Below are 26,709 nucleotides of genomic sequence, written 5' to 3'. Positions count from 1 at the left end.
ATCATTCTTATATGATCATGTCAACTACTGTATGACTAGGGTAGCATATACATGTATAAGTAAAAAAGCTAGCTTGGTCTAATCTAAGAACTATTGTCATTTTTCATACAGAACGTTAATATAAGCAATTGTGAAGTCACAGTATAGCTTTAAACTTGAAGCATCCCTTTGTCATTATTTGACAAAACAGACTATTTAATCTTACTACAAGAACTCTCACTACTTTGGAAGCACAGCAAGGGTCAATAAAGCAGATTAAAAGGCACTGAAGCTGAAATAAAATATCACTAACTGAAGAGGGTGTCCATTATTCACAAGTGTCAGCTAAGTACTGAAATAGTGATTTACAGTTTGCACAATAACATTATGTAACTAACACCAATTATGCCATTTGTGTTATTTACCTGGAACAATGTTCCACCCAAGAGCTCTATGACCTCTCATTCTGCTGTTTTTAGAAGAACTGGGAAGACCTGACTTTTCACCCAGGACTTTGATGAAGGAGATTGGCACCCCTCACTTCACTGCACTTGCCATCTTTTATCTTTATTTTTTGTTTTATTGCTTGCAACTTCTTTGTTTGTTGTACATCATCCAGAGTTGCGGAGGGCAGGGCAGCATATAAAAGCTTAATCAATTATTATATTCACAAAAATGTGAAATCAAGTTGTTCCTGATTTCTGCCAGTTATTTAGATGGTGTTGGCCTTCATACAAATTGAATGCTTCCCAAGAACAGTAGTAATGTATCAGCATGGAATATATGCAGATTCAACCAGTGTGGCCTTTTGTAATTGACTGATGGAAATTTTGTCAATACACATATTTTCCAATCATCGTCCAAGATTTTTTTTTGATAAAGGCATCCAATGTTCTGATAACCATTGGGATCACCACAGCGACTTTATGCCATAATCTTTCAATTTTGATTTCCAGATTTTGATAGCTAGTGATCATCAACTCTTCATCTTCTATTCTACTATAGTATTCTACGCTGTATATCAATAATATTGATATTGATTGGTGGAGCAGTGGGCTAATGCCTCCTTAAGTAACACCAGCTGCCTGCAATTAGTGCAGGTTCACATCCCACCAGGCTCAAGGTTGACTCAGCCTTCCATCCTTCCGAGGTAGGTAAAATGAGGACCCAGATTGTTGGGGGAAATTAAGCTGACTTTGTAATAATGCCGCTTGGGGTGTGTGTGAAAGCCCTAATAAGCAGGCACATACATAGAATGAAGGCTACTGCTAAGCTTGTAAGAGGGCGGGATATAAATGGAATTAAAATAAAATAAAATAAATAATGTAGAATTCCTTCTTTTCAACTACAGTTAAATTTGGTATATTATGAGCCAAGATCCATATTCAGAAATCCCACAGTATTTTAACCTCCTCATTTTGGACTACTTTTTAAACTCCATGTTTCTAAATGTTCATTTCTGGAACATTATTATTTTTACAGATGTTCCAGAGAATAATTTCAGTGACTATGTTATGTCATTGTTTGTAAATTTGTGCAATCTTCATGCACGAGCTGAGTATTTGATCTACTGTTTCTTCACCATCTGTGCACAATCTGCACTTTGACAATTTTTCAGTTCTGGCCTGGATTTTATTAAATCCAATGGCTTGCTCTTGAGCAGCCAAAATCAAGCCTTCAGTTTCTTTTTTTAATGTTCCAGTTGTAAGTCATTTCCAAGTTTTATCTTTATCTACTTTCCCCTCAATCCTTTGTAGAAATTGATCATGTATTATATAAAATATAAAAATTATATTAGTATATATACCCATACATTATTTGTGTTATTTTAAATCACTTCTATAAATGTCATTATATGAATTATAATAATTACTGCAGAAATTTGGTCCATTTCATGTGAAGTCACATTGTCAAGGTCTAGCTTCAAGGCAAGCTGCCACTGGGTCACAGCTAACTATTTTCCAGAAAATGCAAAAGAATTAAATGCAAATATTACTTTGATAGACATTAATAAAAGTTATTTTGGTATTCTAAAGTGTTAGGAAACTATAGCTAAGGACAATGCCATTAAGAGATATTGTTTTATGTAATGTGTTATGCTATGATTGTTACTGCAGGTTTTTCACTAGAAAAGTGAAAAGTGGTAGAATGGTTCACCTAAATTCCTTGGTTCTGGCAACCACCAATTACTATTGTTAACAAAAAACAATGGGACTGAACGCCTGAAATGCAAGACAGAATCAAACTGAGCGTGTACCATACCAAAACTGCTACAAATTATATATTGGGTATATGTGGGTGTTTTGTCTTCAGTCTTGACTGGACTGCCTGGACAAGTCTCTTCTTGGCAAGATTTCAGAAGTGGTTTGCCATTGCCTGCTTCCTAGGGCTGAGAGAGAGAGACTGGCATAAGATCACCTAGCTGGCCTCATGCCTAAGGCCGGACTAGAACTCACAGTCTCCTAGTTTCATGCCTGGTGTCTTCATCACTACACCAAATTGATTCTTGTAACTCGGTCATGCACTTGCCTTTTTAATAAAACTGTAAGCATAACACCGATACATAACACAGTCCCAAGGCAGATTTCCTACCACGCTGCTTCTTCCAGGTTCACTACTGATTGCTGCCTGAAATTCGGTCTTAACTCTAACTACTTATCCACATCTCAACAATTCCCAAAGGCAGTATTTGCATGATAAATGTACTATGTGACCCAGGCTATCCTTGGATGTGATTATAGGTATTCAGAAACAATTCTTAAAATTATGAAAATTAAGATGTGCTGATACAGATCTCTGAAACCACTGATTTTCATGGAAGGCCTTGGCAGAGTTACACAACACCGATCCTAGTTTTTCTATTAACTTAACAAGGGAACAAATAATTTTATATGTATACCCAATGACAGGATACAAATAACAAGATTAAAATTATATGCTCTACCACATTAAAACCATGCTAAATTTACAGTAAGAAAAGGACAGGGTCTTTTAAGCAGCTGATGCATAGTTTAAAAAAATAATATAACAATATTACAGGGATAGCTTGCAAGAAGTGAAATAAACAATTAATTATAATGCAGCTGGAGCTCTGAGATGTGTTTTTGTACCCAAGAACTAATGGCTAATTTACTAATTACCGCAAGGACAACAAAGCACACATCAGGATGATTAACTCTATCCCAATTGTGGAAGAACAGAGATCATTCTCTTGGCAGGTATAATTGACAATTACTGTGATGCATCTTAAATAAAAGATCATACATAACTGCTTGACTGGGAAAACAGTGCTTTTTTATGAGACTCTTCAGCAGAATTGATCCACAGGAAATTCTCAGGCAAGATATGTTGGAATAGCAAGGTTATAGTTTGATGATACCTAATACTTACCTTGGAGTAACTGACAATGAACATAGTAAATAAGGACTGGATGTTACAATTATTATTTTGTTTTGCTGTGTTATTTATTTAAACCTTCCAAGTTTACTTGGTTAACTTCCTTGGCAAAAAAAAATAATTTCCATTTTTACCCATAGTCCTTTATCCATTTCAACTAAGATAATTCTTTTAATTGTTTTTAATTTTTGTATCAATGTTTTAAGTACCCTGTAAACCGCCCTGAGTCCTTCGGGAAAGGGCGGTATATAAATTCAATAAAATAAATAAAAATAAATAAAATATAACAAAAATGCCTATTTAGACTAAAAGCAAGCAGTAATGGATTCCATTTAGATTAAAAACATGAAGTGACAACATTTATTTCGTGGATATTTAAACTGCCAATTCCAGAAGCCTTAAGACACTTTATAGTACATTTAATAATATTAAATTTCATTGAAAAATCTTTATTAAAAAGTCATCAAAAATGTACTGCCAATCAAACCAATGGTAAATAAAACCACCTCTTTTATGTTGACTTTATTTAGTATGTAAGCAGTGATAAATTGGCTGTCCTTAAATAACCTTGTGTGGTAAATTTAATGTTGTTTTTATCTATTGAATCCATTCACCTATATTTTTCTTGTCTACAAACAAACTGGCAGCTTATATAATTACAAACACACTCTTAATATGTGTGGAATGGCCCTGTTGTGTTATCCCAAAACCAATCTAGCAAGCATGTTCTATACAAACTGTGGTTTGCCAACTATAAGCAATGGCAGGTTTATTACAAAGCCATTGTAGTAGTTAAACTTAGAGATTACTAACATGTTTAATTGTTAATTTTGATATTCAAAATTCTGTGCTATATGCCTTAAGTAACCATAATGAGATATCCCAGCAAGGTATGTTACAAAATGGTCAAATCTATTCAAATAAATTACTATTATTATTGAGTTCTCCCTAATCACAATTCTTCTGCTCTTTCTAAAATAGGAAAATATTTAAAAAAGAATACTAAAGACTGCTTGTTATCTTGAAATGCATTACTATCTTGACTAATCCCCTACTTTGGTTTTCCTTTTCTGCCTTTAATACATATTTTTCTGCCGTGTAGCTGTTATTTAATATTTGACTGAATTTCTTATACTTCACAGCACAAGTTAAATACTTGGGGTCGCAGGAAAAATTAGGCTTCATCCCCAATAGGGTCTTACAGTTTGGAAAATTAAATGTTTGGAAATTGGCAGTGTAAACACACATAAATAGGGAATATTATAACAAAGCAAAATTCATGTTTTTAACATGTCCACTATTTCCAACCTTTCCACTCACAGGAATATCTTTATAAAGAGGTTTCCAAGACTATCCATATTTTCTCCATGAGGTTATTTCTCCCCCTTTCCCTACCCCAACTGTTTAAATTGTTTTACAATTCCAAGGGCTACCTCGTTTGCAATCCTGCTCTTGTAAGACTCTGCAGGCATCTTATTCTAACCTGACCATCCAGCTGTTCCACCAGGTCATGGTGCTCTAGATTTCCGCTCCTCTTCTAAAGAGTCCTGTTGAAAGTTGTGCCAACAGATGCCGTATTCGGGTCAAACAACAGGATGTTGTAAATGTCCAACTGCTGTGGGCTTTTCAAATGTATATGCTAATAGGTATGCTATCAGCACACAGCTGTAAATGCAAATAACAAGTCTGAAGCTGGCTATTTTTATTGCTCTTTAACCACCTTCTGTACTGCAACTGGGCAGCTCCTCACTGGTACCAACATGAAAAGCAAACTGTTTGCTTCATCTTGAGGCTGTGTAAACCAATCAGAGCAATAATGGCACAGAACAGAGGAGATACTATGGCTGATTGAATCAAGGCTCTCTTGTGACTCTCACACTAAAATGTCCATACAATTAACTGCTAGTAAGAGCAAAGCAGACAGAGTATGGTCACACTTCATAACAAATTATTGAAAACTAACACAATCAATATATGTTCCAAAGAAAAAATAAAGATGTCCTGAAGCAGCTTAGGTACTAAAATTTATTTTTTTTCATGTTTACTACTTTGGAAATTATTAAAACAATGATAGAAATGACAAACCTCTATTAGTATCAAACAAAAAGAAAGAGATTTGAATAAAAACAGGACTTTCCCTCACATAGGTCAATGTAAGCTTGCCACCAAAGTATTACATTCATGACATATAAGCTGAAGATCAGCTGCTTTAAAATATAGGTTGTCTATGTAAGCTGCTGATAAATCAAACTTACTATAAAAAAAATTCAGCAGCTGAATCTGATTATTCTCACAACTGCGTGCATTAGTCAGGCTTTTAAATTATGAAAAACAATAAATTCATATTAAAAAGATTATTTCTCTTACAATCAATTCTAAAGAGAAAAAAAGCCTTATTTCAACTTCCATTCTTATTTCTTTTCCAGCACAAATCACTACATTTTTGTATTTGCTTAAAAATCAACTTTAATTTGATGTTTAAGAACACTTTCTTATCCATGTCCCAGTGGGATTAGTGGAACTTACTTCCATGGAAGCTTACTTGAACACAAAGCAAGCAGATAAAGTAAGAGAGAGATGTTTTTAGTCATAGAGTTTTTTCCTAATTAAAACATGTTTTATTTATGATGGGTTTTTAAGCAGGTGAACAAGCTGTTACTGAATATCCCAGTTACACATTTTAATTTATAATACACTTATTGGAAGATTTCTCTTTTATATGGATTTTATTAAAAATAGCTTTTTATGAAGAAGAGAAAAACATCATGTGGATTCATGTATGTATATATGCATACACTATTTGTCACCTCAGTGTTAAAAAACAGTTAAGACAATGACTTCTGCTAAAATATATGCATCTGTTGCAGAATTCAGCACATACTTTTTGATGCAGAACTATTAACAGTGATGCTTTGAGTGGAAATATAATAAAATGCTGATAATATTTTTAACAAAATTAAGCAGATATAAATTCAAGAGATCTAACAAAACTTCCCAACATTCTTTTGTTTGTTCTGGCTGAACAAACTCTATTAGCAATTCTGATATCATGTTTTCCTATTTAAACTATCAGAATCTCCCAGATAATTGGCAGATTGAAAAAATATTGAGACAGCTTTAAGTAAACATCAGCTCCAGTTGTACCAATGCAGATTTAGCCCAAATCAATTTCACTGTTTCCTGATTTAACTTTCTGGGACTACAAAGTTATAGTTAGCATGTCAAAGCAGATAACATATATTCCTCTCTTCTTCCCTTGGGTCAAATAAGTGGATAACACAAATTACTTGAATATTAATCCCAAATTAATATTATAGGCTACTGCTAAGCTTGTAAGCCGCCCTGAGTCTTCGGAGAAGGGCGGGATATAAATGGAATTAAAATAAATAAATAAATAAAATAATTAGGATTGGCTAATTTCCAGAACTTCAACCTCTTGCATTTAACTCAAGGACGCTAACCTGATAACATTTGAATCAACATAACTTACTCTACTTTTCAATTTATATGTGAAATTATGACTTAATATGCTAATATCTATACTTAAGAAATGTAGTATTTAGACTTAGAGCATCAGACAATAAGCAAGATTTTGTGCTCAAAATAGGGAAGGAGAGGGAAGAAAGAAATCAAAGAAATACAGTCAATTTGGTTTAGATAACTTGTAACATTTGTCCAGTATTAGTAGAGTATACTGAATATATGATTGCAAAAACAAAAGGGACAAACATAATTGTTCTTGATATAATTCATGAGTATTCAACAGTCCTTTCATTTTAGTAATAAAACAGGAATATATTGTGCTTCCCTATTTCAAAAAAAGTCAGTACTCCATTCCTGGATAAGAACATGAACAGAGGGGAAAAAAGACATTATCATGTGGACAGCCACCACAACACAACTTCTGTAACCATTAGGCAGCATTCCTTTAGGACTGACGTTTTAGCCAATGTAGCCAGCGGGCATCAATTTAAGTAAAAGCAGCTACTGTATAAGAAAGCAAAAGAAAAACTATGAGTGTTACTCTTTGCAGTCCATCAGATGTTGGAAAAGAAATGTGTAAAGGGGCCAGGACTCCCATTTATCTGTCAATATAATCACTCTTTGCTTTTGATCACGGTAGGATCAAATTTGGTGCAGTAAGGGAGGCAAAAAAGACAAGAAAAATCAAGTTTTAAATTGGACAGAATCTGGCCTGAAAAAGCTCTTCCCCAAATTCTGCCAATGCCTCACTAAAGTGGGGGGGGGAGGCAATAGAGGGGTCAATTCAGAATATTGCTCAGTCCTCCATTTTATACCTCCCCATCGTATGTACAGAGCAAATTAGAAATGTCCATCTTTTCTTTTCTCCTGAACATGCACACAAACAAAATTATTAGGGGAAAAATACCAGTATTTCCAATGTACAGTGGTTGAGAAGAATTGGATAAAAAAGTTCTTCCCTGCCTTGCTATTTATTCAAAACTAAGTCCTGCTGTGTAAATGGGCATAAAATTGCCATGTTAACTGGAAGATCCTGCAATATCCATATGGAGGGCAATAATACTGATTAATCTTGTAGGTGCGGCAACTTCTGTAGTAGATGTTTTGGCATATAGCAAAAAATAATTTATCTTAAAAAAAATCAGGAGATGTGCACACACACAACTTGCCTTTAGCTACATGCATTATCTTAATTTAAAAGAATATTAGCATTTTATGGTAATAACTTTGTACTATCTTCTTTGCCATCTAGCACACACATATTATTTGAAAGAGCAAAGTACATTCCCAGTGAAAGGAACTAGAGATATTCCCAAATCAGCATGTGCAGGATTCCAGACTAATTTTTAAAAACGTAACTATCATTTGTTGGGGAGGCAGGGATATTTACCATGTTTTGCTTGGTAAAACAGTGAACCACCAAGGGTCCGCTTTGCTTGCATCAGGATATAAATCAGATTAATAAAAGCACTCCATAAAATCATAGGAACTGTCATTCTGCCAACTCCAAGTATCAACTAACACCATAAGGAAGGCTTCATTGCAGGGGATAAAAACCTGCATTCCCACAGTATACTAAGGAGAAGATTGGGTTTAAAGTGCTGTGTAAATCATCCTCACGTGTGGTTTGGAGTCCACGGTTTGCAGCTTGGCGCTATATGTGAATCTAACGCTAAGAGCAAGCGAGTAACCTATGGTTTACTGAATTCTAGTTAACAGATCGGCACCCGCAATTGGTTGCATTGGTTGCACAAACCACAGAAGCCACGCACACGCCCTTTCTTGAAGACCGGACTTCTCCCAAGAAGTCCACCCAAGCTGGCAGGTAATAAAGAGAGGACGGACCTTTCGGTCGGTAGCAGGAAGGGTTGGGTTTTTTTTTTTTTTGCTACGACAAAAAGCCTCGCAGGCTGTTGCTGCAGGCCTCCCACTTACTTTTGTACAGCTTCTATAGATCCAGGAATGGGGACTCCGCCTCCGTCGCCTCCGCTATCGTAAAGCACCCCGCTAATATCTAACAACACTCCCTCTACGCCCGCTAAGACTGCACCCCCATCAGCCATACCGAACAAGCCCCGCCCCCAGCACAGCTAGAGCCTGCTTGGGAAGCAAGACACACCCCGCCCCGAGGCCCCGCCCCTTCTTCCTGGCTGCGAAGGACCCTGGGAAATGTAGTTGTCGCTCAACCCGGCGGTTCCTGCCGGGGGGTGTGCGCAAATGCCGCGGAAATCTACTGGGCCCTAATGATACAGGTTCTCGCTAGTCCTGTGATGGGCTTCCGTGGAGGAGACTGGGCAATGTGTGCCTTTGGGGAGGTGTTGATCTGCATCGCTCCTCTGGACACCTTGGGTCTCCTTTCTGAGTCCCGGAGATGCTCCTCTCCCTCTCTCAGTGGCGTAGCGTGGGGGGGTGCAGGGGGGGGCCGGCCGCACCAGGCGCAACATCTGGGGGGGCACGTTCGCACTCGCAGCTCTCTGCCCCTGCCTGGCTCACTCACTCTCTCTCACTGCAGTGCTGGCTGTGCGAATCCGATCCGAGCTGCCGGGTCGCCGCCCACTGTGGAGGGGGGGGTGCTAGGCGTGCAGTGCGGTTAGGGGGGCGCAAATTACTTGCCTTGCCCCGGGTGCTGACAACCCACGCTACGCCACTGCCCTCTCTTGCGCACCGCTGCAAAGGAGAGGGGGGGGAGAGATCTGTCCCAGAGGCCGGGCTTCTTCCCGCAAGCTGCAACGGCCTCAGTCCCGTTGCGCATTCACCCTTGGGCGGCGGATCGCAAGGGAGCCGAAGCCCGCCGACAGCTGCTTTCTCTGGCCATCGGCCAAAGAGAAGCAGAAACGGACCACCAAATAAATGGATTGTAAGTGAAGCCGAGGCGCTACTCCTTACCAGCCATGATGTCCACCATGTGAGCCAAACATAAAATAACAGTTTTTGGTTAAAACAGTGTGCCAAACCAGAGTTTGTTATAACCATGGTTTGTTGAGTAAGCTGGACCCAAATACGCTTAGGCTGAAATCATGCTTTGCAGCATCCCAAAGGTGGTTTTTCAAAAGGCAACCGGACTTAGTTTTTTCCTCGAAAATATTTCACCTCATCCAAGAAGCTTCTTCGGTTCTGAAGCCTCTTGGATGAGAAGCAAAACGTCTTCAAGGAAAAAACAAAGAAAGTCCAGTTGCCTTTTCAAAAAAGCACCTTGTGACAACCATGACCTGGATGACTGAGAATCTCCATAGATATGCTTCACAGTGACAATATGGCTTGTGTAATGTGCAAACCCAGTTTGTGCCTAATGTAAGATTGGTCCATACCTCAGAACTAACTGTTCTGTCTTACCTGCTGGGCTAACAAAGGTGAGAAATAACACTTTCTCAACCTGTCCTGCCTTAAGTGTCAGTAACTTTATATCTGTTTCACACAACATCTGCAATAAACCCCAAATGTCACTCTTAGATGGGTGACATTTTGGCAATCTTGTATGGTCTTTGTTTTTGCAATTTTGCAAGCCCACTTAGATTACAAGTACCATGCTGGGTAGGTTATACATCATGCTAAGCAATCATTTATTAATGATTTATTGAATCCTGAGCCTTTAGTCATAGTTTATATATTATATGGGCTAAGTCAAAACAAATTACAAAACAAATTACAATATTGCTCAATGTTTACAGTATCCCAAACGTCGGCTGGATTTACATGTCACTTAATCAAACTTAAGTAAAAGAAGGGATCCAGACAAAATGAATCAAACCCATGTGTCTTTGCCTTAAAGTAAACTCTGCCATACTGAGGGAGTCTTTCTGCTATAACTATGCATAGGATGGTGGTCTTAATTAGGCTGCAAGTGGATTTTCTCAACTGATACAGACCTCCATTTATACAAATAACTTAATACCTAATTAATTTGTCACTGAAAGAAAAAAGTAGAGTGAGCCATATCTTGAACAGCTACAAGAAAGGTTTAATCATGTATGTTCAAACTTATAAGATAATGGGATTTTTTTTCACTGTTGGTAAAGTGCAGATATTTATTTATTACTAGAACAATAACTGCCATGCTGCAATTTGAAAATATGTAAAGGCTGTGTTGGAATTACAGTCTACTTTAAGAAAAGCCAAGGAGTCTTTGAATCATTGATTTGTTCACTGCTTCAAGTCACTTCTTCTTAAAGATAGTATCTAAATGGTAAAATTCATTATACAGACTGTGAAATGGATCAGGTTATTTAAAACAACACCACTAATGGTACAATATCTCAGCTGTCTACACTGATATGGGATATTGTCTTGGATAGTGTTATCAGTTCAAGACACCCGCTATGAATATTGATCCGGAGCTTGTAAGAGCCATCACTTGCCGTCAGGACAGGTCAGGGTTGACACCTACCTAGCATCAAAGCAATTTAAAGAGTACTACAACAGAATCTTAATGTCTGCCTGAGCTGAAAAGCAAAACAACCCAGGGTTTGCCAATGTGTGCCTGCATGCTGGTGACCTGACTATATTTTATGAAGCCCTTTAGCCCAAAATTGGTCCTACAAAAATTCCATAGATTATACTGTATTAAAATCTAATCAATAACTTTCATATATTCACTGGAACATATTCTGGGATGAACATATTGCCATACTTTTTTATCGTAATAATATATATAATAGAATAGGTAGTATTGTGAAAGAAAGGCAGATCCAGACAAATGGGTATGTATCTCATTTTTAAATGAACGTGATGTCGTAGGAGCATTCTGAAATACAAAGAGACATAGTTAATTTGCAGAGCAATCAGTTATATTTGGTGCCTAACATTTTTTGGACTCATAGAATTGTACAGATAAGTTTTGTATAGAATTTTGTACCTGTGTTATCTAGATTTTGGGTGTACTATTATTTAGACCAGTTTTCTGATATGTTTACCTTGTATGACAAAGTTGCAGGTTTTTCACTTTTTTCCAGAAAGTATCCATAGATATATATTTCCTCTATAATTCCAGATGAGTTTAATCAAAATAGGTCATCAATTAATTGATTAAATGGGTCATGTTCTTAGGTAAATATGTACAGCTTTTATCTTTAGATGTTGCCATAATAAAAGCATAGCTATTCGCATCCTTAGCAATACTATAATTCATTTCAATGGGATCTACTGCCATGTAAGGTACTTCTTAAGATTAATAGTGATAGAATCTACCTCAGGGAAAAAAGATTAGGATGTATTACCAGATAAATAATGGCTCGTGTGATTATTCCCATACAGACAATATTTATGTCATTTCCTGAAATCATTTTTCAGTAAATCATTACTATACCTAGTGCCCATTGAGATACAGGATGTATCCTTCTTAGGTTGGCTTTTTTTCCCTTGCCCTGCTCATCTTTCATTACAGTTATTTGCTTTTGTTTCTGTTTTACAAGATACATCATGCATTCCCCCTTCTTTTTTTGTGCCTGTTTTAGGGAATGCCAAATAAGGACTATTGTTCATTATTTTATATCTCTTTCTAAAAGTTGCAAGGAGCAAAACAAAAAAGAAAGAAGAAAAAGGGGAAAGTACATCAAGGATTTACAAAATATAAAAATTACATAAACACTTACAAATTGTTAAAAGAAAAAAAGGAAAACATTATCTTGTTTTTACAAAGAACTTCAAATTGGAACAAATAAACATGTATTTTGGTTTGGCACTCTCAGTATTAATAGTAGAATTGAATCTGAAATTTGCATCTTGCTAGTGTAAACATATAGTAGTAAGTAAGGGGGTTCTGCAGGATGAGCTAAAAGGGCAAGATGGTGGTTGCATGTGCACAATCAAAATTCCGCCCCTTGTTAGAGTACATCAACTTCCTCTAACAAATGCGCTTGAGTTAAAAAAAGTATGAAATGATTGCATCAGTAATAATATTCATGTATCAGCAAAGAAGTCAGTTGAAATACTTGGTCTTCACTGAGAAAGCATTTCCGAGACTGTTGCAATACGCATGGGAATGCCCTTGAAAAACATCCAGAAGCTTCAGGTGGTTCAAACTGCAGCGGCTCACGTGGTTTTGTGCAGACCTCGGTGTGCACATGTGTCACTTCTCCTGCAGGAGCTGCATTGGTTGCCGATTTGCTTCCTGGTGCAATTCAAGGTGCTAGTTGTCACCTTTAAAGCCCTTCAAGGGTTGGGACCAGGTTATCTGAGGGACCGTTTCTTGCCAGTCACATCCACCAGTCCCACTAGAGGAGAGAGGCAAGGAATGTTGCAGGTCCCATAGGGAGGTAGATCTTGCAGGACCCAGAAGAAGGGTCTTCTCAGTGGTGGCTCCCTCCCTCTGGAATTAGTCTGTCCCCCCACTCTGACACTGTTTTGGAAGGTCCTGAAAATGTGGCTTTGCCAGTGGGCCTGGGTAATTCAGAGTGGGATGGAGCCCATTAAATGGCTGATATAAGTGTGTGTTGTTGCCGAGGGGGTAGGTAGGGGGGTTATTATTTTTATTGTTATTATAATAAATAATTATTATTATTTTTATTCCTTCTACATTGTTTTTATTTTCTATAAGCCACCTAGAGTCTGCGTGAGTGAGTAGGCAGATATATAGATCTTCCAAAATAAATAAAATAAAATAAATTTCCTACCTATTGAAGTACTTCATTTATTTTTTAAGCAAAATTATTTCCTCGTACACTACTAACATTGAGATATTAAGCAACCTTCCTAAAACATTAATTTCAGTGGCCTTAGACATATATAAGCATACACAGAACCAATCTGAAATTTTAAAAAGGGCAGATGCACTAATCAAGTGTGCTTGATCAGTGCTTACTGAATAAATACTATTGGGCGAGGTTGCACAGTGGTAAATACACATGTCATATTAGCTGATTTGTTCCCTTCATTGTTCGTTAAATAGAGTTATTTTGGATAGATTCACACCATGTTTCAAATCTGATCCTAATGGATTTAATGCAATAACACGCAATGTACCGGTATGCATAGTGATTACAGAACTTAGCAACTGATTTCTGGATGTTTTCAGGAATACTTTTTCAGGTGGAAGGACTATGATATCAGTTTAGTACTGATAGTCAAAAGAAATTCTTGGGGTCAGAGTTTTAAAAATATGATCCCTGTTCAATAGGCTCCGCTCAGTGGATCTCATCTTTCTTTCTTTTTAAACAAAGAAGAAAAGCTGATGTTTTCCCATCCCTATTTTATGGGGACCAAAGGCTAGTTTCTTTGAAAGTAAAACATCAGAATATGTAGGGGGTATCTGTATAATTTACATAATAATAGGAATGAATGTGGCATACTCTTTTGAGAGGCCAGCTGCTCCTGCCCTCCTCCCATCAACATCTGCTAAATTTATTAGAGTTTTGCCTCTAATACCTGCAATATTCCCTAAAGTGCCCAAAATATGTAATAAGATACCATTCACAAGACCCTGTGGCCAAAAAAAGAAGAAAAGATTCAATACACTGAGTTCTTTTGTGTATTCCATATTTTCAGCAAACGTATTAGTGATAATTTGATGAACGTGCATTCTAAAATTTCTACAACTTCTAATTGCAAAGGATGTTATAAAATACAACCACCACACTGAAAAAATTGGGAACATTCAGAACATTTATCAATTATAATGAAAGCCACATGACTATAATGGGTCACATTTAGCTAAACTCAGGATCTGCGGAATGTTTTTTTCGGTCACCACAAGTTTGTCATGCTTCTGTAAATATTTGCCATGCTCTAATAATGGGACAAAATGTCCTAAATAAAACATTATTTCCAAACATACAGTGTTTGGAAAAGAGCCAGCATAAGAAAGGAGAGGAATTTAGTTGGATTCACACATTATACAATGCCAGAAGCAACAAACCATTTTACAGTTTGAAGAAGGTAGGAACTGAAGGAATATCTTCTCTTCAATGTCTTATCAGATGAGAGTTGATAAACCTAAAGCTCCACTATGGTAATTTTCTCCTAAATCTATTCCATATCTGCTAACAATGCTAACAATGCTCTATTGTCCCTTGGTGAAGGAGAGAGAAGTTATTAGCCTCCCATTGCTATTTTTGGATGGAACATTTTAAGTTCTGAAAACCTTCTAATCTACTTTTTGAAAAAATGAGCAAGCTTGGGCTGCCAGTACCACATTATGACATTGCATTGTAATGGGTGATGTGGGTGGGTGGAGATAATGCAAGAGATTTTCATGTTCCTTAGTTGTTTCTCTAGATCAGAGGAGTGCTTTGAAATTCCTTTTTTTTTCTTTCAAATTCTGAATGTGTCAGCCCACCAAGATCTCCCAACTACAGCTTACATCTGCCTTTGCAAAAAAAAAAATAGTGCTGAAGCTGTTCTACCACACTTTTGAAATGACTTCTCTTTTTTATTGTAAATTGGTTGTTAGACAAGAGGCAGGCAGTAACCTTTTGGAAAACCAAGAGGAAGATTGACTCTAAATAAATCTTCACTATCAACAGTAGGATATGTCCCTAACAATGCCTCCATTAAACTCAGCATCAATTAACATGGAATGAATGACTGAAGAAATTGGTGCACCACTTACTATGTAGAATAATGGCCAATTTATTTGCTTTCCTTTCCAAAGTATATGAAAAGATAATTTTCTTTCATCAAGGACTTATAAATAATTGAGCAATAGCAGGAGCCAATATGGTCTAGGTAGGAAAATGGTTCTCTTTTCAAGAACTAGTTAGAAAGTTCCTCTTTTCGTTTTACAGATCAAAATGCATACCTTGCACTGATTTTAATGGTTATATTTTGTGTATGCATATATGTTTTCCTTTAGGATGAATTGGTCCTTTTCTTTAAAAAAAGCCCTAGTCTTAGGCTACAGTCAGCATGAGTATATTTCCTGCCTTAAAATGATAGAAATTCAGTGAGACACTAATTTCTGTGGGATTTACTTCATAGAATAGATGTGTAGAGAGGTGTAGGAAGGGCCACAAGTTCCTCACTTCCTAATGGAGGCTGTGATCTGTAGAACTGGCACTGGTTTAAATGTAATTTTTTTTTAAAAAAAAAAACACCTTTTTGAAATGCCCCGCAAAATAACTTAAGCATGGAATTCTAGTATAGGAAACAGTTTTCCAGAATCAAATTATGTCAGGCTACATTTAGATGTTTAGCTATAAAAAACATCATATAGGCCTGTATCCATGTGTATATTTGACAGCCCTATGAGGCACAAGCCAGACCATTTTTCCCCCTCACATCACTTCAAAGATTATAGTGGAAGCAGATCTAATATTCACCTGAAACTGACAAACCATTATCAATGTATATTCACAGATGTGTACTGCAATTTTTTTTTTAAAAAATCTTGTTTTAAAGTTTCAGTATGCAGGTATTTTTTACCATCCCTTTGAAAAATCAATTTAAAGTCTCAAACTGCCCACTGACAGAGGGCCCTTAAAAATTATATAGCTTAGATTTTTCTTGTGTGTTGCCTAACTAAAACCTTGTTCATCTATGACATGTTGCCTACCTTAAACAAGTGCTTTAATTTTAAAAAAAAATAATCTTGAAATAGTTTAGTGTGCCACTCTTACTGGTATGTCCTGAGAAAAAGAGTGGCTATTATTCTCTTACCCAAGGGACAGGAATTCTAGTGCTATCAAGGAAATGATGGTAGCAATTGGCTGGATTCACACATTGTCCTACTGTGTTTCTCAGCCTTGGAAACTTTAAGATTTGTGAACTTCAGCTCCCAGCTCCCTTCAATCAGCATGGCTGGCTGGGGCATTTTGGGAGTTGAAGTGCACATATCTTAAAGTTTACAGCCTTAAGCTGTAAATGTAGTAATTTATTGTCTGCCTTACTCTCTCTTTTTTAATTAAGAAGAAAAACAGGTGGGGGAAAAAGAGAGGAAGGCAAGATCGCCCCTGGACCTTAGTGAACAAGATAAAGCAAATTGCATGCAAAAGCCTCACTTGGAAGCATCCTAGGGAATACAGCTTGGACTTCTGCATGTTAATTTTGGAGCAAGAAACAACTGTTCTCAATTTCTGCTGGGCTTGCTCCTATAAGAGTATAACATTGCAGCTTCTGGATAAGTCTTAAATCCCATTTATATCCCGCCCTTCTCCGAAGACTCAGGGCGGCTTACAATCTAAGCACAAATCAATGTGCTTAGCAATAGCCTTCATTCTATGTATATGCCTGCTTATTAGGGCTTTCACACACAGTCCCCCAAGCGGCATTATTACAAAGTCAGCTTAATTGCCCCCAACAATCTGGGTCCTCATTTTACCTACCTCGGAAGGATGGAAGGCTGAGTCAACCTTGAGCCTGGTGGGATGCGAACCTGCACTAATTGCAGGCAGCTGGTGTTACTTAAGGAGGCATTAGCCCACTGCTCCACCAATGCTCTTATTATAAGTAATAATCTGACTAATTGGAGAGACCTCAACTTACAACAGGTCACTTAGTGACTGTTTGAAGCTACAACAAATTGACTTATGACCATTTTTCACACTTATGACGGTTGCATCATCCCCATGGTCATGTGATTTACATTTGGATGCTTGACAACTGACTCACATTTATGACGGTTGCAGTGTCCCGGCGTCATGTGCCCTCCCTTTTGCAACCTTCTCTGGCAAGCCAAGTCAGTCAGGAAGCCAGATTCACTTAACAGCCGTGTTACTAATTTAACAACTGCAGTGATTCACTTAACAACTGTGGCAAGAAAGATGGCCAAATGGGGCAAAACACACTTAACCAATGTTTCACTTAGCAACAGAAATCTTGGGCTCAACTGTGGTCGTACGTCGAGGACGCCTTGTATACATTTAGTTGTTTCATCTCATGATTAAGTGAATTCACATAAAATGCTGAGTGCCCCGACAAGCTTTTTCTTGCCATTTTACATGCTGTATTCTACACCCCCTGTGAAACTCTTAGAAACCAAATAACTCAAAGCGCTTGTCTTTGTTCACAACCCGACAGTACTTAGCTCAGGTTAAAACTCCATCACTCCTGCTTTATCCTGGAGAAAGAAATCAACGGGGTTTTTTTTTTTGGGTGGGGGGAATTAATGATTTGAACTGGACTGGAATTTTACATACTGTAATCTATCTGGGAACAAACCTTGCTGCATTTCAGATGGATTTAGTTCCCATAGAGCAGGGGTCGGCAACCTTGGCTCTTTTATGACTCGCGGACTTCAACTCCCAGAATTCCCGAGCCAGCATAGCTGGCTTTATCCTAGAGAAAGAAATCAACGGGGTTTTTTTGGGGGTGGGGGGGAATTAAACGATTTGAACTGGACTGGAATTTTACATACTGTAATCTATCTGGGAACAAACCTTGCTGCATTTCAGATGGATTTAGTTCCCATAGAGCAGGGGTCGGCAACCTTGGCTCTTTTATGACTCGCGGACTTCAACTCCCAGAATTCCCGAGCCAGCATAGCTGGCTTTATCCTAGAGAAAGAAATCAACGGGGTTTTTTGGGGGGTGGGGGGAATTAAATGATTTGAACTGGACTGGAATTTTACATACTGTAATCTATCTGGGAACAAACCTTGCTGCATTCAGATGGATTTAGTTCCCATAGAGCAGGGGTCGGCAACCTTGGCTCTTTTATGACTCGCGGACTTCAACTCCCAGAATTCCCGAGCCAGCATAGCTGGCTTTATCCTAGAGCAGACATGTCAAACACAAGGCCCGGGGGCCGGATGCGGCCCGCGAAGTGGTTTCGTGTGGCCCGCGAAGCCATCCTGGAAACAGTGAGGGAACGGCCCCCACTGCCTTGGCCCTGGCCCAGAGACCCTCCTTCTGCCAGAGACCCTCAGATCTGTCCCACTCCTGCCCAGGCCCCCATAGGCACCCTTGATGCGAACGATGTAGAGCTGGCCACGCCCACCCAGTAGGCCATACACACTGTAGCCACGCCCACCCATTAGGCCACGCCCACCCTGGCCACACCTACCCGGCCCCCTGAGGGCAACCGCAATGCTGATGCGGCCCTCAATGAAATTGAGTTTGACACCCCTGTCCTAGAGAAAGAAATCAACGGGGTTTTTTTGGGGGTGGGGGGAATTAAATGATTTGAACTGGACTGGAATTTTACATACTGTAATCTATCTGGGAACAAACCTTGCTGCATTCAGATGGATTTAGTTCCCATAGAGCAGGGGTCGGCAACCTTGGCTCTTTTATGACTCGCGGACTTCAACTCCCAGAATTCCCGAGCCAGCATAGCTGGCTTTATCCTAGAGCAGACATGTCAAACACAAGGCCCGGGGGCCGGATGCGGCCCGCGAAGTGGTTTCGTGTGGCCCGCGAAGCCATCCTGGAAACAGTGAGGGAACGGCCCCCACTGCCTTGGCCCTGGCCCAGAGACCCTCCTTCTGCCAGAGACCCTCAGATCTGTCCCACTCCTGCCCAGGCCCCCATAGGCACCCTTGATGTGAACGATGTAGAGCTGGCCATGCCCACCCAGTAGGCCATATGGACTCTAGCCACGCCTACCCAGTAGGCCACGCCCACCCTGGGCACACCCACCCGGCCCCCTGAGGGCAACCACAATGCTGATGCGGCCCTCAATGAAATTGAGTTTGACACCCCTGTCCTAGAGAAAGAAATCAACGGGGTTTTTTTGGGGGTGGGGGGGAATTAAACGATTTGAACTGGACTGGAATTTTACATACTGTAATCTATCTGGGAACAAACCTTGCTGCATTTCAGATGGATTTAGTTCCCATAGAGCAGGGGTCGGCAACCTTGGCTCTTTTATGACTCGCGGACTTCAACTCCCAGAATTCCCGAGCCAGCATAGCTGGCTTTATCCTAGAGAAAGAAATCAACGGGGTTTTTTTGGGGGTGGGGGGGAATTAAACGATTTGAACTGGACTGGAATTTTACATACTGTAATCTATCTGGGAACAAACCTTGCTGCATTTCAGATGGATTTAGTTCCCATAGAGCAGGGGTCGGCAACCTTGGCTCTTTTATGACTCGCGGACTTCAACTCCCAGAATTCCCGAGCCAGCATAGCTGGCTTTATCCTAGAGAAAGAAATCAACGGGGTTTTTTGGGGGGTGGGGGGAATTAAATGATTTGAACTGGACTGGAATTTTACATACTGTAATCTATCTGGGAACAAACCTTGCTGCATTCAGATGGATTTAGTTCCCATAGAGCAGGGGTCGGCAACCTTGGCTCTTTTATGACTCGCGGACTTCAACTCCCAGAATTCCCGAGCCAGCATAGCTGGCTTTATCCTAGAGAAAGAAATCAACGGGGTTTTTTTGGGGGTGGGGGGGAATTAAACGATTTGAACTGGACTGGAATTTTACATACTGTAATCTATCTGGGAACAAACCTTGCTGCATTTCAGATGGATTTAGTTCCCATAGAGCAGGGGTCGGCAACCTTGGCTCTTTTATGACTCGCGGACTTCAACTCCCAGAATTCCCGAGCCAGCATAGCTGGCTTTATCCTAGAGAAAGAAATCAACGGGGTTTTTTGGGGGGTGGGGGGAATTAAATGATTTGAACTGGACTGGAATTTTACATACTGTAATCTATCTGGGAACAAACCTTGCTGCATTCAGATGGATTTAGTTCCCATAGAGCAGGGGTCGGCAACCTTGGCTCTTTTATGACTCGCGGACTTCAACTCCCAGAATTCCCGAGCCAGCATAGCTGGCTTTATCCTAGAGAAAGAAATCAACGGGGTTTTTTTGGGGGTGGGGGGGAATTAAACGATTTGAACTGGACTGGAATTTTACATACTGTAATCTATCTGGGAACAAACCTTGCTGCATTTCAGATGGATTTAGTTCCCATAGAGCAGGGGTCGGCAACCTTGGCTCTTTTATGACTCGCGGACTTCAACTCCCAGAATTCCCGAGCCAGCATAGCTGGCTTTATCCTAGAGAAAGAAATCAACGGGGTTTTTTTGGGGGTGGGGGGGAATTAAACGATTTGAACTGGACTGGAATTTTACATACTGTAATCTATCTGGGAACAAACCTTGCTGCATTTCAGATGGATTTAGTTCCCATAGAGCAGGGGTCGGCAACCTTGGCTCTTTTATGACTCGCGGACTTCAACTCCCAGAATTCCCGAGCCAGCATAGCTGGCTTTATCCTAGAGAAAGAAATCAACGGGGTTTTTTGGGGGGTGGGGGGAATTAAATGATTTGAACTGGACTGGAATTTTACATACTGTAATCTATCTGGGAACAAACCTTGCTGCATTCAGATGGATTTAGTTCCCATAGAGCAGGGGTCGGCAACCTTGGCTCTTTTATGACTCGCGGACTTCAACTCCCAGAATTCCCGAGCCAGCATAGCTGGCTTTATCCTAGAGAAAGAAATCAACGGGGTTTTTTTGGGGGTGGGGGGGAATTAAATGATTTGAACTGGACTGGAATTTTACATACTGTAATCTATCTGGGAACAAACCTTGCTGCATTTCAGATGGATTTAGTTCCCATAGAGCAGGGGTCGGCAACCTTGGCTCTTTTATGACTCGCGGACTTCAACTCCCAGAATTCCCGAGCCAGCATAGCTGGCTCGGGAATTCTGGGAGTTGAAGTCCGCGAGTCATAAAAGAGCCAAGGTTGCCGACCCCTGCCATAGAGGATAGCAGCATAATTTATTTAAAGGAAACACTTTTTGTTACTATTTCGCACGGGGGGGGGGCGGTAGGAATAGCTGCAGTCTGTCCCCAATAAACCGGCGTTTTTCTCTCCACGAGCTTGGGCAGACAAGTGAAATAATAATAATAATCACCTACTACCATTAACGACGCTATTCGGCAGACAGCCCCCCTGCCTCCAATCGCAGCTCCGTTGCCTTGTCCAGGGTGGACCCTCCTCCTCCTCCGCCCCTCCTTCTCACCCCCCCCCTTTTCCCTGGACAGAGCTTTCCCTCCTTCCTTAGACGAGCATCTGCCAAGTCCAGGCTCGCCGGCCTCACCCGAAGGCGACCCCCGCCTCTTATGGCCAAGCCTCCTGCCCGGAATCCAGCCGGGCGCCCTGGGCTAGCGCAGACTTCTTCGGCAGGGGAATGCCGGATTGTCCGGACAGCGGGGCCAAAGGGCCCCCCTCTCCCTTCGAAAATCTCCTTCTCCATCCTCGACATCCTGGATCCGCAGAAATTCAATAGGAAAAGCCCGTCGGCGGCTGGGGGACGGGAGAACCCGCCGCTGGCGCGGAGAGAGCGAGGGAAAAGTTTGGGAAGAGTTGAACGGGAATCCGAGCGTCGAAGGAACCAGGTCGAGGCTTCGCAGGGTAGGCGCCGTTTCAATGAGATCCCTGACCCTGCCCTCCCCCCACTTCCCTTCCCTGTCCCGTCCCTTCCCTTTTCTGTCCCGGAGTTTTTTTCGTCCCTGGCAAGCCTTAAACCGGGCTTCAAACGTCCCCTGAACATCCAAGGCCGGCAGCTTCCCAAGGCGCCTTAGCAAAGGCCCCAGAGGCTGTAAAGGGCGAACCCCTTCGTGGCTCAGAGCTATTAAGGGACTGCCGTCAGCCTCCCCGTGATGGCTTCCTGACAGCGGGAGCCCACGAGGGCGACTGCTGCCGCGGGGGATGCGAGCCCGGCCGCCTTGCTGGATGGAGATGCTGTAGGAGCGCAGGCGGCCGCCTCGGCCCTTCTCAGCCGCCCTTTGGAAAGGGGCAAGGCGCTCTGCGTATTCTCTTGGTTGGATCGTTAGACCGTCGCCTTTCCCCAGCCTGGCGCCCTCGAATGCCTCGGACTACCAAGCCCATCTCCGCAGCCAGCAGAGCTGACTGGGGTGGCGGGTGGGGAGAGAGAGAGAGAGAGCGGGAGAGGGTGTGTGTGATAGGAACTGAAGTCCTGCGCCTAACTATCCGGAGACCCTCCGGGTTGGAGAGAAGCCGGACTACCAACCCCATCTCCGCAGCCAGCAGAGCTGACTGGGGTGGCGGGTGGGGAGAGAGAGAGACAGAGACAGAGAGAGAGTGTGTGTGATAGGAACTGAAGTCCTGCGCCTATCCGGAGGCCCTCCGGGTTGGAGAGAAGCCGAGGGCAGTAGTAGGCGAGTTACTCACTTGCCTTTTCCGTAAGAAAATATGAGCGGGGGTTTGGATGAAGTTAAGAAAAGGTGGACCGCGCGGGGGAGGGCGGGAGGGGCGGCGGCGGGAAGAGGCCGGGGGGGGGGGAGACTGGAAGCTGTTCTCAAGGATGATCAGCGGGACGGGACGCCACGCGGTAATCCAGCGGGGGAGACTTTTCGACAACACTGTGGCTCCCGACGGGCAGCGGCTAAACTTTAAGGGGAGGGCGGGAGAGAGAGAGAGAGAGAGAGAGAGAGAGAAAAGAGAGAGAGAGAGAGAGAAAAGAGAGAGAGAGGAGAGAGAGAGAAAAGAGAGAGAGAGAGAGAAAAGAGAGAGAGAGAGAGAAAAGAGAGAGAGAGAAGAGAGAGAGAGAGAGAGAAAAGAGAGAGAGAGAAGAGAGAGAGAGAGAAAAGAGAGAGAGAGAGAGAGAGAGAGAGAGAGAGAGAGAAAAGAGAGAGAGAAAAGAGAGAGAGAGAGAAAGAGAGAGAGAGAGAAAAGAGAGAGAGAGAGAAAGAGAGAGAGAGAGAGAGAGAGAGAGAAAAGAGAGAGAGAGAGAGAGAGAAGAGAGAGAGAGAGAGAGAGAAAAGAGAGAGAGAGAGAGAAGAGAGAGAGAGAGAGAGAGAGAGAGAGAGAGAGAGAGAGAGAGAGAGAGAGAGAGAGAGAGAGAGAGAGAGAGAGAGAGAGAGATCTCCCCTCTGTAATAAATTAAATAAGAACCGGCCGATCTCGATGGCTCTGTTTGTAAAGGCGAGAGCGTTTAAGGTTTTTGCCCAGGCACCGTGCGCGTCCCTTCAGTTGAAAGGAGATAGCGAGATTCAACCGTGGCGTTGAAATAAAAATCAGCCCCGCTCGGAAGCTATAAAAGCCTCGTTCTCCCCCCACCCCGCCCACCCACCCCCGCCCCGTTCCTCTTCGCGTCCCAGGCCGGGTCTACGGTGTACTTCGCTGGGCTGGGCTGGGCTGGGCTGGGCTGCTGCCGAGCGCCCAGCTTTATCAGCCGCGAAGAAGAGCTCTCGCCTCGCCTTGCGGAGCAGAGAGAGCCCTTCGCTGCATCTCGGGGGACGCGACACAGCCCGGGCCCGCCCAGGCCGCGGTCTCCTTTCCGAGACTGCGGGGGAAGGGCGAGCCCCGAGCCGGTCCGGCTGAGCCTCTCAGCATCCCCGCCCCGTCCCGTCCCGTCCCGTCCCGTGGGGCTGCTGGGCGAAGGCTGCTCTCGGAGGCTGATTGGCATCGGGACGAGCTCGGCAGAGGACAAGCCAGATAATTGTTCCTGTGGTCTCCCCCACGAGAGGATGCCTTCGCTCCCCCCCCCCCTTGATCGATATCCTATTACCGACTCCCGCCTATCTCCTTTCCGCAGCTTGCAGGTACCAACTTCAAATCTCTTTCCCGACCCGCTCTGATCCTCATATTGTTCGATTGAAACTTAACTTTAAGAGATGACATGTATCGATCCGCCCCTTCAAAAATCTGAAACTCTATTAGGTCGGGGAAGCAAAAAGGAGATGGAAAAGAGGGAGGGGGAGGGAGGGAGGGCCCCCCCCCTAAGAGCCAGATTCACTTCTTCTTGCAAGGAGGAAAACGCTCCCCCCCCCCCACAATCCAACCTCTTTGCTCAGTTTTTAAAACATTTTAAACAATCGGTACCTAACAATGGTTTAAAAAAAAATGTATCTGCTCCCAATTTCCTCAAATTAGTTTGAGCTTCCTTACTTTTCTCGGATTGGAAAAGACCACCTCCTAGAATTTCAGAAAGTTTGATGGGATGGTACATTGGCTTTAAAAGATAGCAGTCCTTCATTTAGATTCAGATAACTCCTTCCCTGACTTACATGTCATACAATTAATAGATTAGGTTGATGCAACTTGATTGAAATCAGCAATACTGTATAGGGATTAAAGCCAGCTTTCCCTTCCCATAATGTAAATAGAAAGGTATTGGAATGAAATGAATTGTGTGTATTTTACTTTAAAATTTTGGTCTCATTAGCACAGAATGTGTGTGTATGTGAGTGAGAGTCTGAGAGAGAGAGAGAGAGAGAGAGAGAGAGAGAGAGAGAGAGAGAGAGAGAGAGAGAGAGAGAGAGAGAGATGGAGGGGAGATCAAACAAAGCTGGGAGGTGCATTACTGCAATTTCTCTGCTCATTCCTTTTTCTAAGTATGGGAACTGGCCAGATCTCGAGTTTGCTCAGAAGCTTAAATTTTGATGAGCATAATTAATATTGACCCTTCAGGTTAATGTCCTCCTTCTTCTGGCATATGTTTCAAAATTTCCGAATCCTAGGAAAGGACTCTAATCACCTTCTAAAAATATATTATAAATATATATTCATTTAATGTTATTTCATATTTGCTACTGGTCTATCCATCTTTCTGCACTGTGTCTGATTCTCTTATCTGTATACCACCTGTTCCACATATTCTTTCAGAAAATGTAATAAAGAAAGGATAGACTCCCTATCTGAAGCATATGTTGAATTGCACGTACACATGGACTGCCATTTCGGCTTTCAGACAGAAAGCAACAGTTAGGCCGGTCGGGAGCAATCAAGAACTCGGTGTGTTTGGTAGCCAGTCTCCTGATGTCATTGTCACCAATGCTGTTTTCTGTTTTGTAGATGTAAACAGTGATGGAGTAAGAGGAGAAAGTGATTCAGCCACTCTGGAGGCATCGGAACAAGAGGAGCCAGACCAGCAGAAGAACCACCTCACCATGATGGGGACACCTGCTTCGTTCCCCTCCCTCGAATTCCCTTCCTCCTCCTCCTCCTCCTCCTCTTCCGATCTGGATGAACCCGGATCACCAAAATTGTCCAAACGGCGCCGAGTGGAGCCCAACTGTGCCAAGCCTCGGCGAGCCAGGACAGCCTTTACATACGAGCAGCTTGTGGCTCTGGAGAACAAGTTCAGGGCTACACGATACCTGTCAGTGTGCGAGCGCCTCAACCTAGCTCTGTCACTCAGCCTGACGGAGACACAGGTCAAAATCTGGTTTCAGAACCGAAGGACAAAGTGGAAGAAACAAAACCCTGGAATTGATGGCCTGGTGCAACCAGGAAACAACAATGCTGTGACCCACCCAGCAGGAAGTAGCAGTCCTAGCCCATCAGGGCCTAGCTCCTTGGCCTACCAGACTTTCCCATCTTATACCTCAGCCAATCTTCTCTTTCCGGCAGCAGCTTCCCTTCCCTTGGTGGCTGCAGCAGCAGCAGGGGGGGCCTTCCCTTCCTTCCTTCGCCCTGCTTATCTGACTCCATTTTATAACCCTCACCTCTAGAAGGATCAGATCCCAGATCAGCCTTCCTCAATTTGACAGCCTACGGGAATGGCTGAGGTTCATTGCAGCAGAGTTGGTGCAACTGGAAGGTCCCTTAGACTGGGAACATCTGCCACAAGTTATGATTTTTCTACATCTTACATAAGATCATCTCTTCTAATACAGGGCTTTTCAACCTTTTCACCCATTGTACCACTTTTAGGATATGGCAACATCCAAGTACCACCAGTCGCCTAGCAAGGTGTCAAAAACTTGATGACCAAAAAAAAAGGAAAAAAGTGATGAAGTACAGGTAGTCCTCAGCTTACAACAGTTCACTTAGCGACTGTTCGAAGTTACAATGGCACTGAACAAAGTGACCCCCAAGCCACAGCCGAGCAAGACACCTGCCTGCCTGCCCGGCAGCACTCTTCTCCTGTCCGAGGTTTTCATTGTTGTGAGCATTTCTGTTGAGGATTGGCAGCAGGGGGTGGGGTGGGGGTGTGTTTGATTTTTATTCCCCCTGTCTGCTGGGTGGTTGCAGCAGGTTTTGGTCACTTCACATG

General features: G+C 41.9%; 2 protein-coding genes across 5 annotated transcripts in view; one reads left to right on the top strand and one right to left on the bottom strand.

The window, feature by feature from the left end:
* The window catches only part of LHPP (phospholysine phosphohistidine inorganic pyrophosphate phosphatase), a 133,398-nt gene extending 124,466 nt beyond the window's left edge, over window positions 1-8,932 (bottom strand). For 3 of the 4 annotated variants that reach the window (XR_014492733.1, XM_083364535.1, XM_083364536.1), the window contains exon 1: window positions 8,794-8,932. Coding sequence is in view for 3 of the 4 variants with exons in the window: in XM_083364535.1 (XP_083220661.1) it covers window positions 8,794-8,921 (128 nt within the window). In the remaining variant the exon portion in view is untranslated. Of the gene's footprint in view, window positions 1-1,852; window positions 1,908-8,793 lie in introns of those variants that run through there. The other variant, XM_083364537.1, reaches the window with a different exon arrangement.
* Window positions 8,933-21,876: 12,944 nt separating this feature from the next.
* Window positions 21,877-26,164, top strand: NKX1-2 (NK1 homeobox 2; the record flags this gene model as incomplete). Its single annotated transcript, XM_083364893.1, is given in 3 exon segments — window positions 21,877-21,903; window positions 21,905-22,100; window positions 25,506-26,164. Coding segments are annotated over 3 exon segments (882 nt in total).
* Between the last annotated feature and the right edge of the window lie 545 nt (window positions 26,165-26,709).

Source organism: Vipera ursinii (genome assembly GCF_947247035.1).
Source record: "Vipera ursinii genome assembly, chromosome: 5".
Taxonomy (NCBI): Eukaryota; Metazoa; Chordata; class Lepidosauria; order Squamata; family Viperidae; genus Vipera; species Vipera ursinii.
This window is presented reverse-complemented; position numbering and strand designations above follow the sequence as displayed.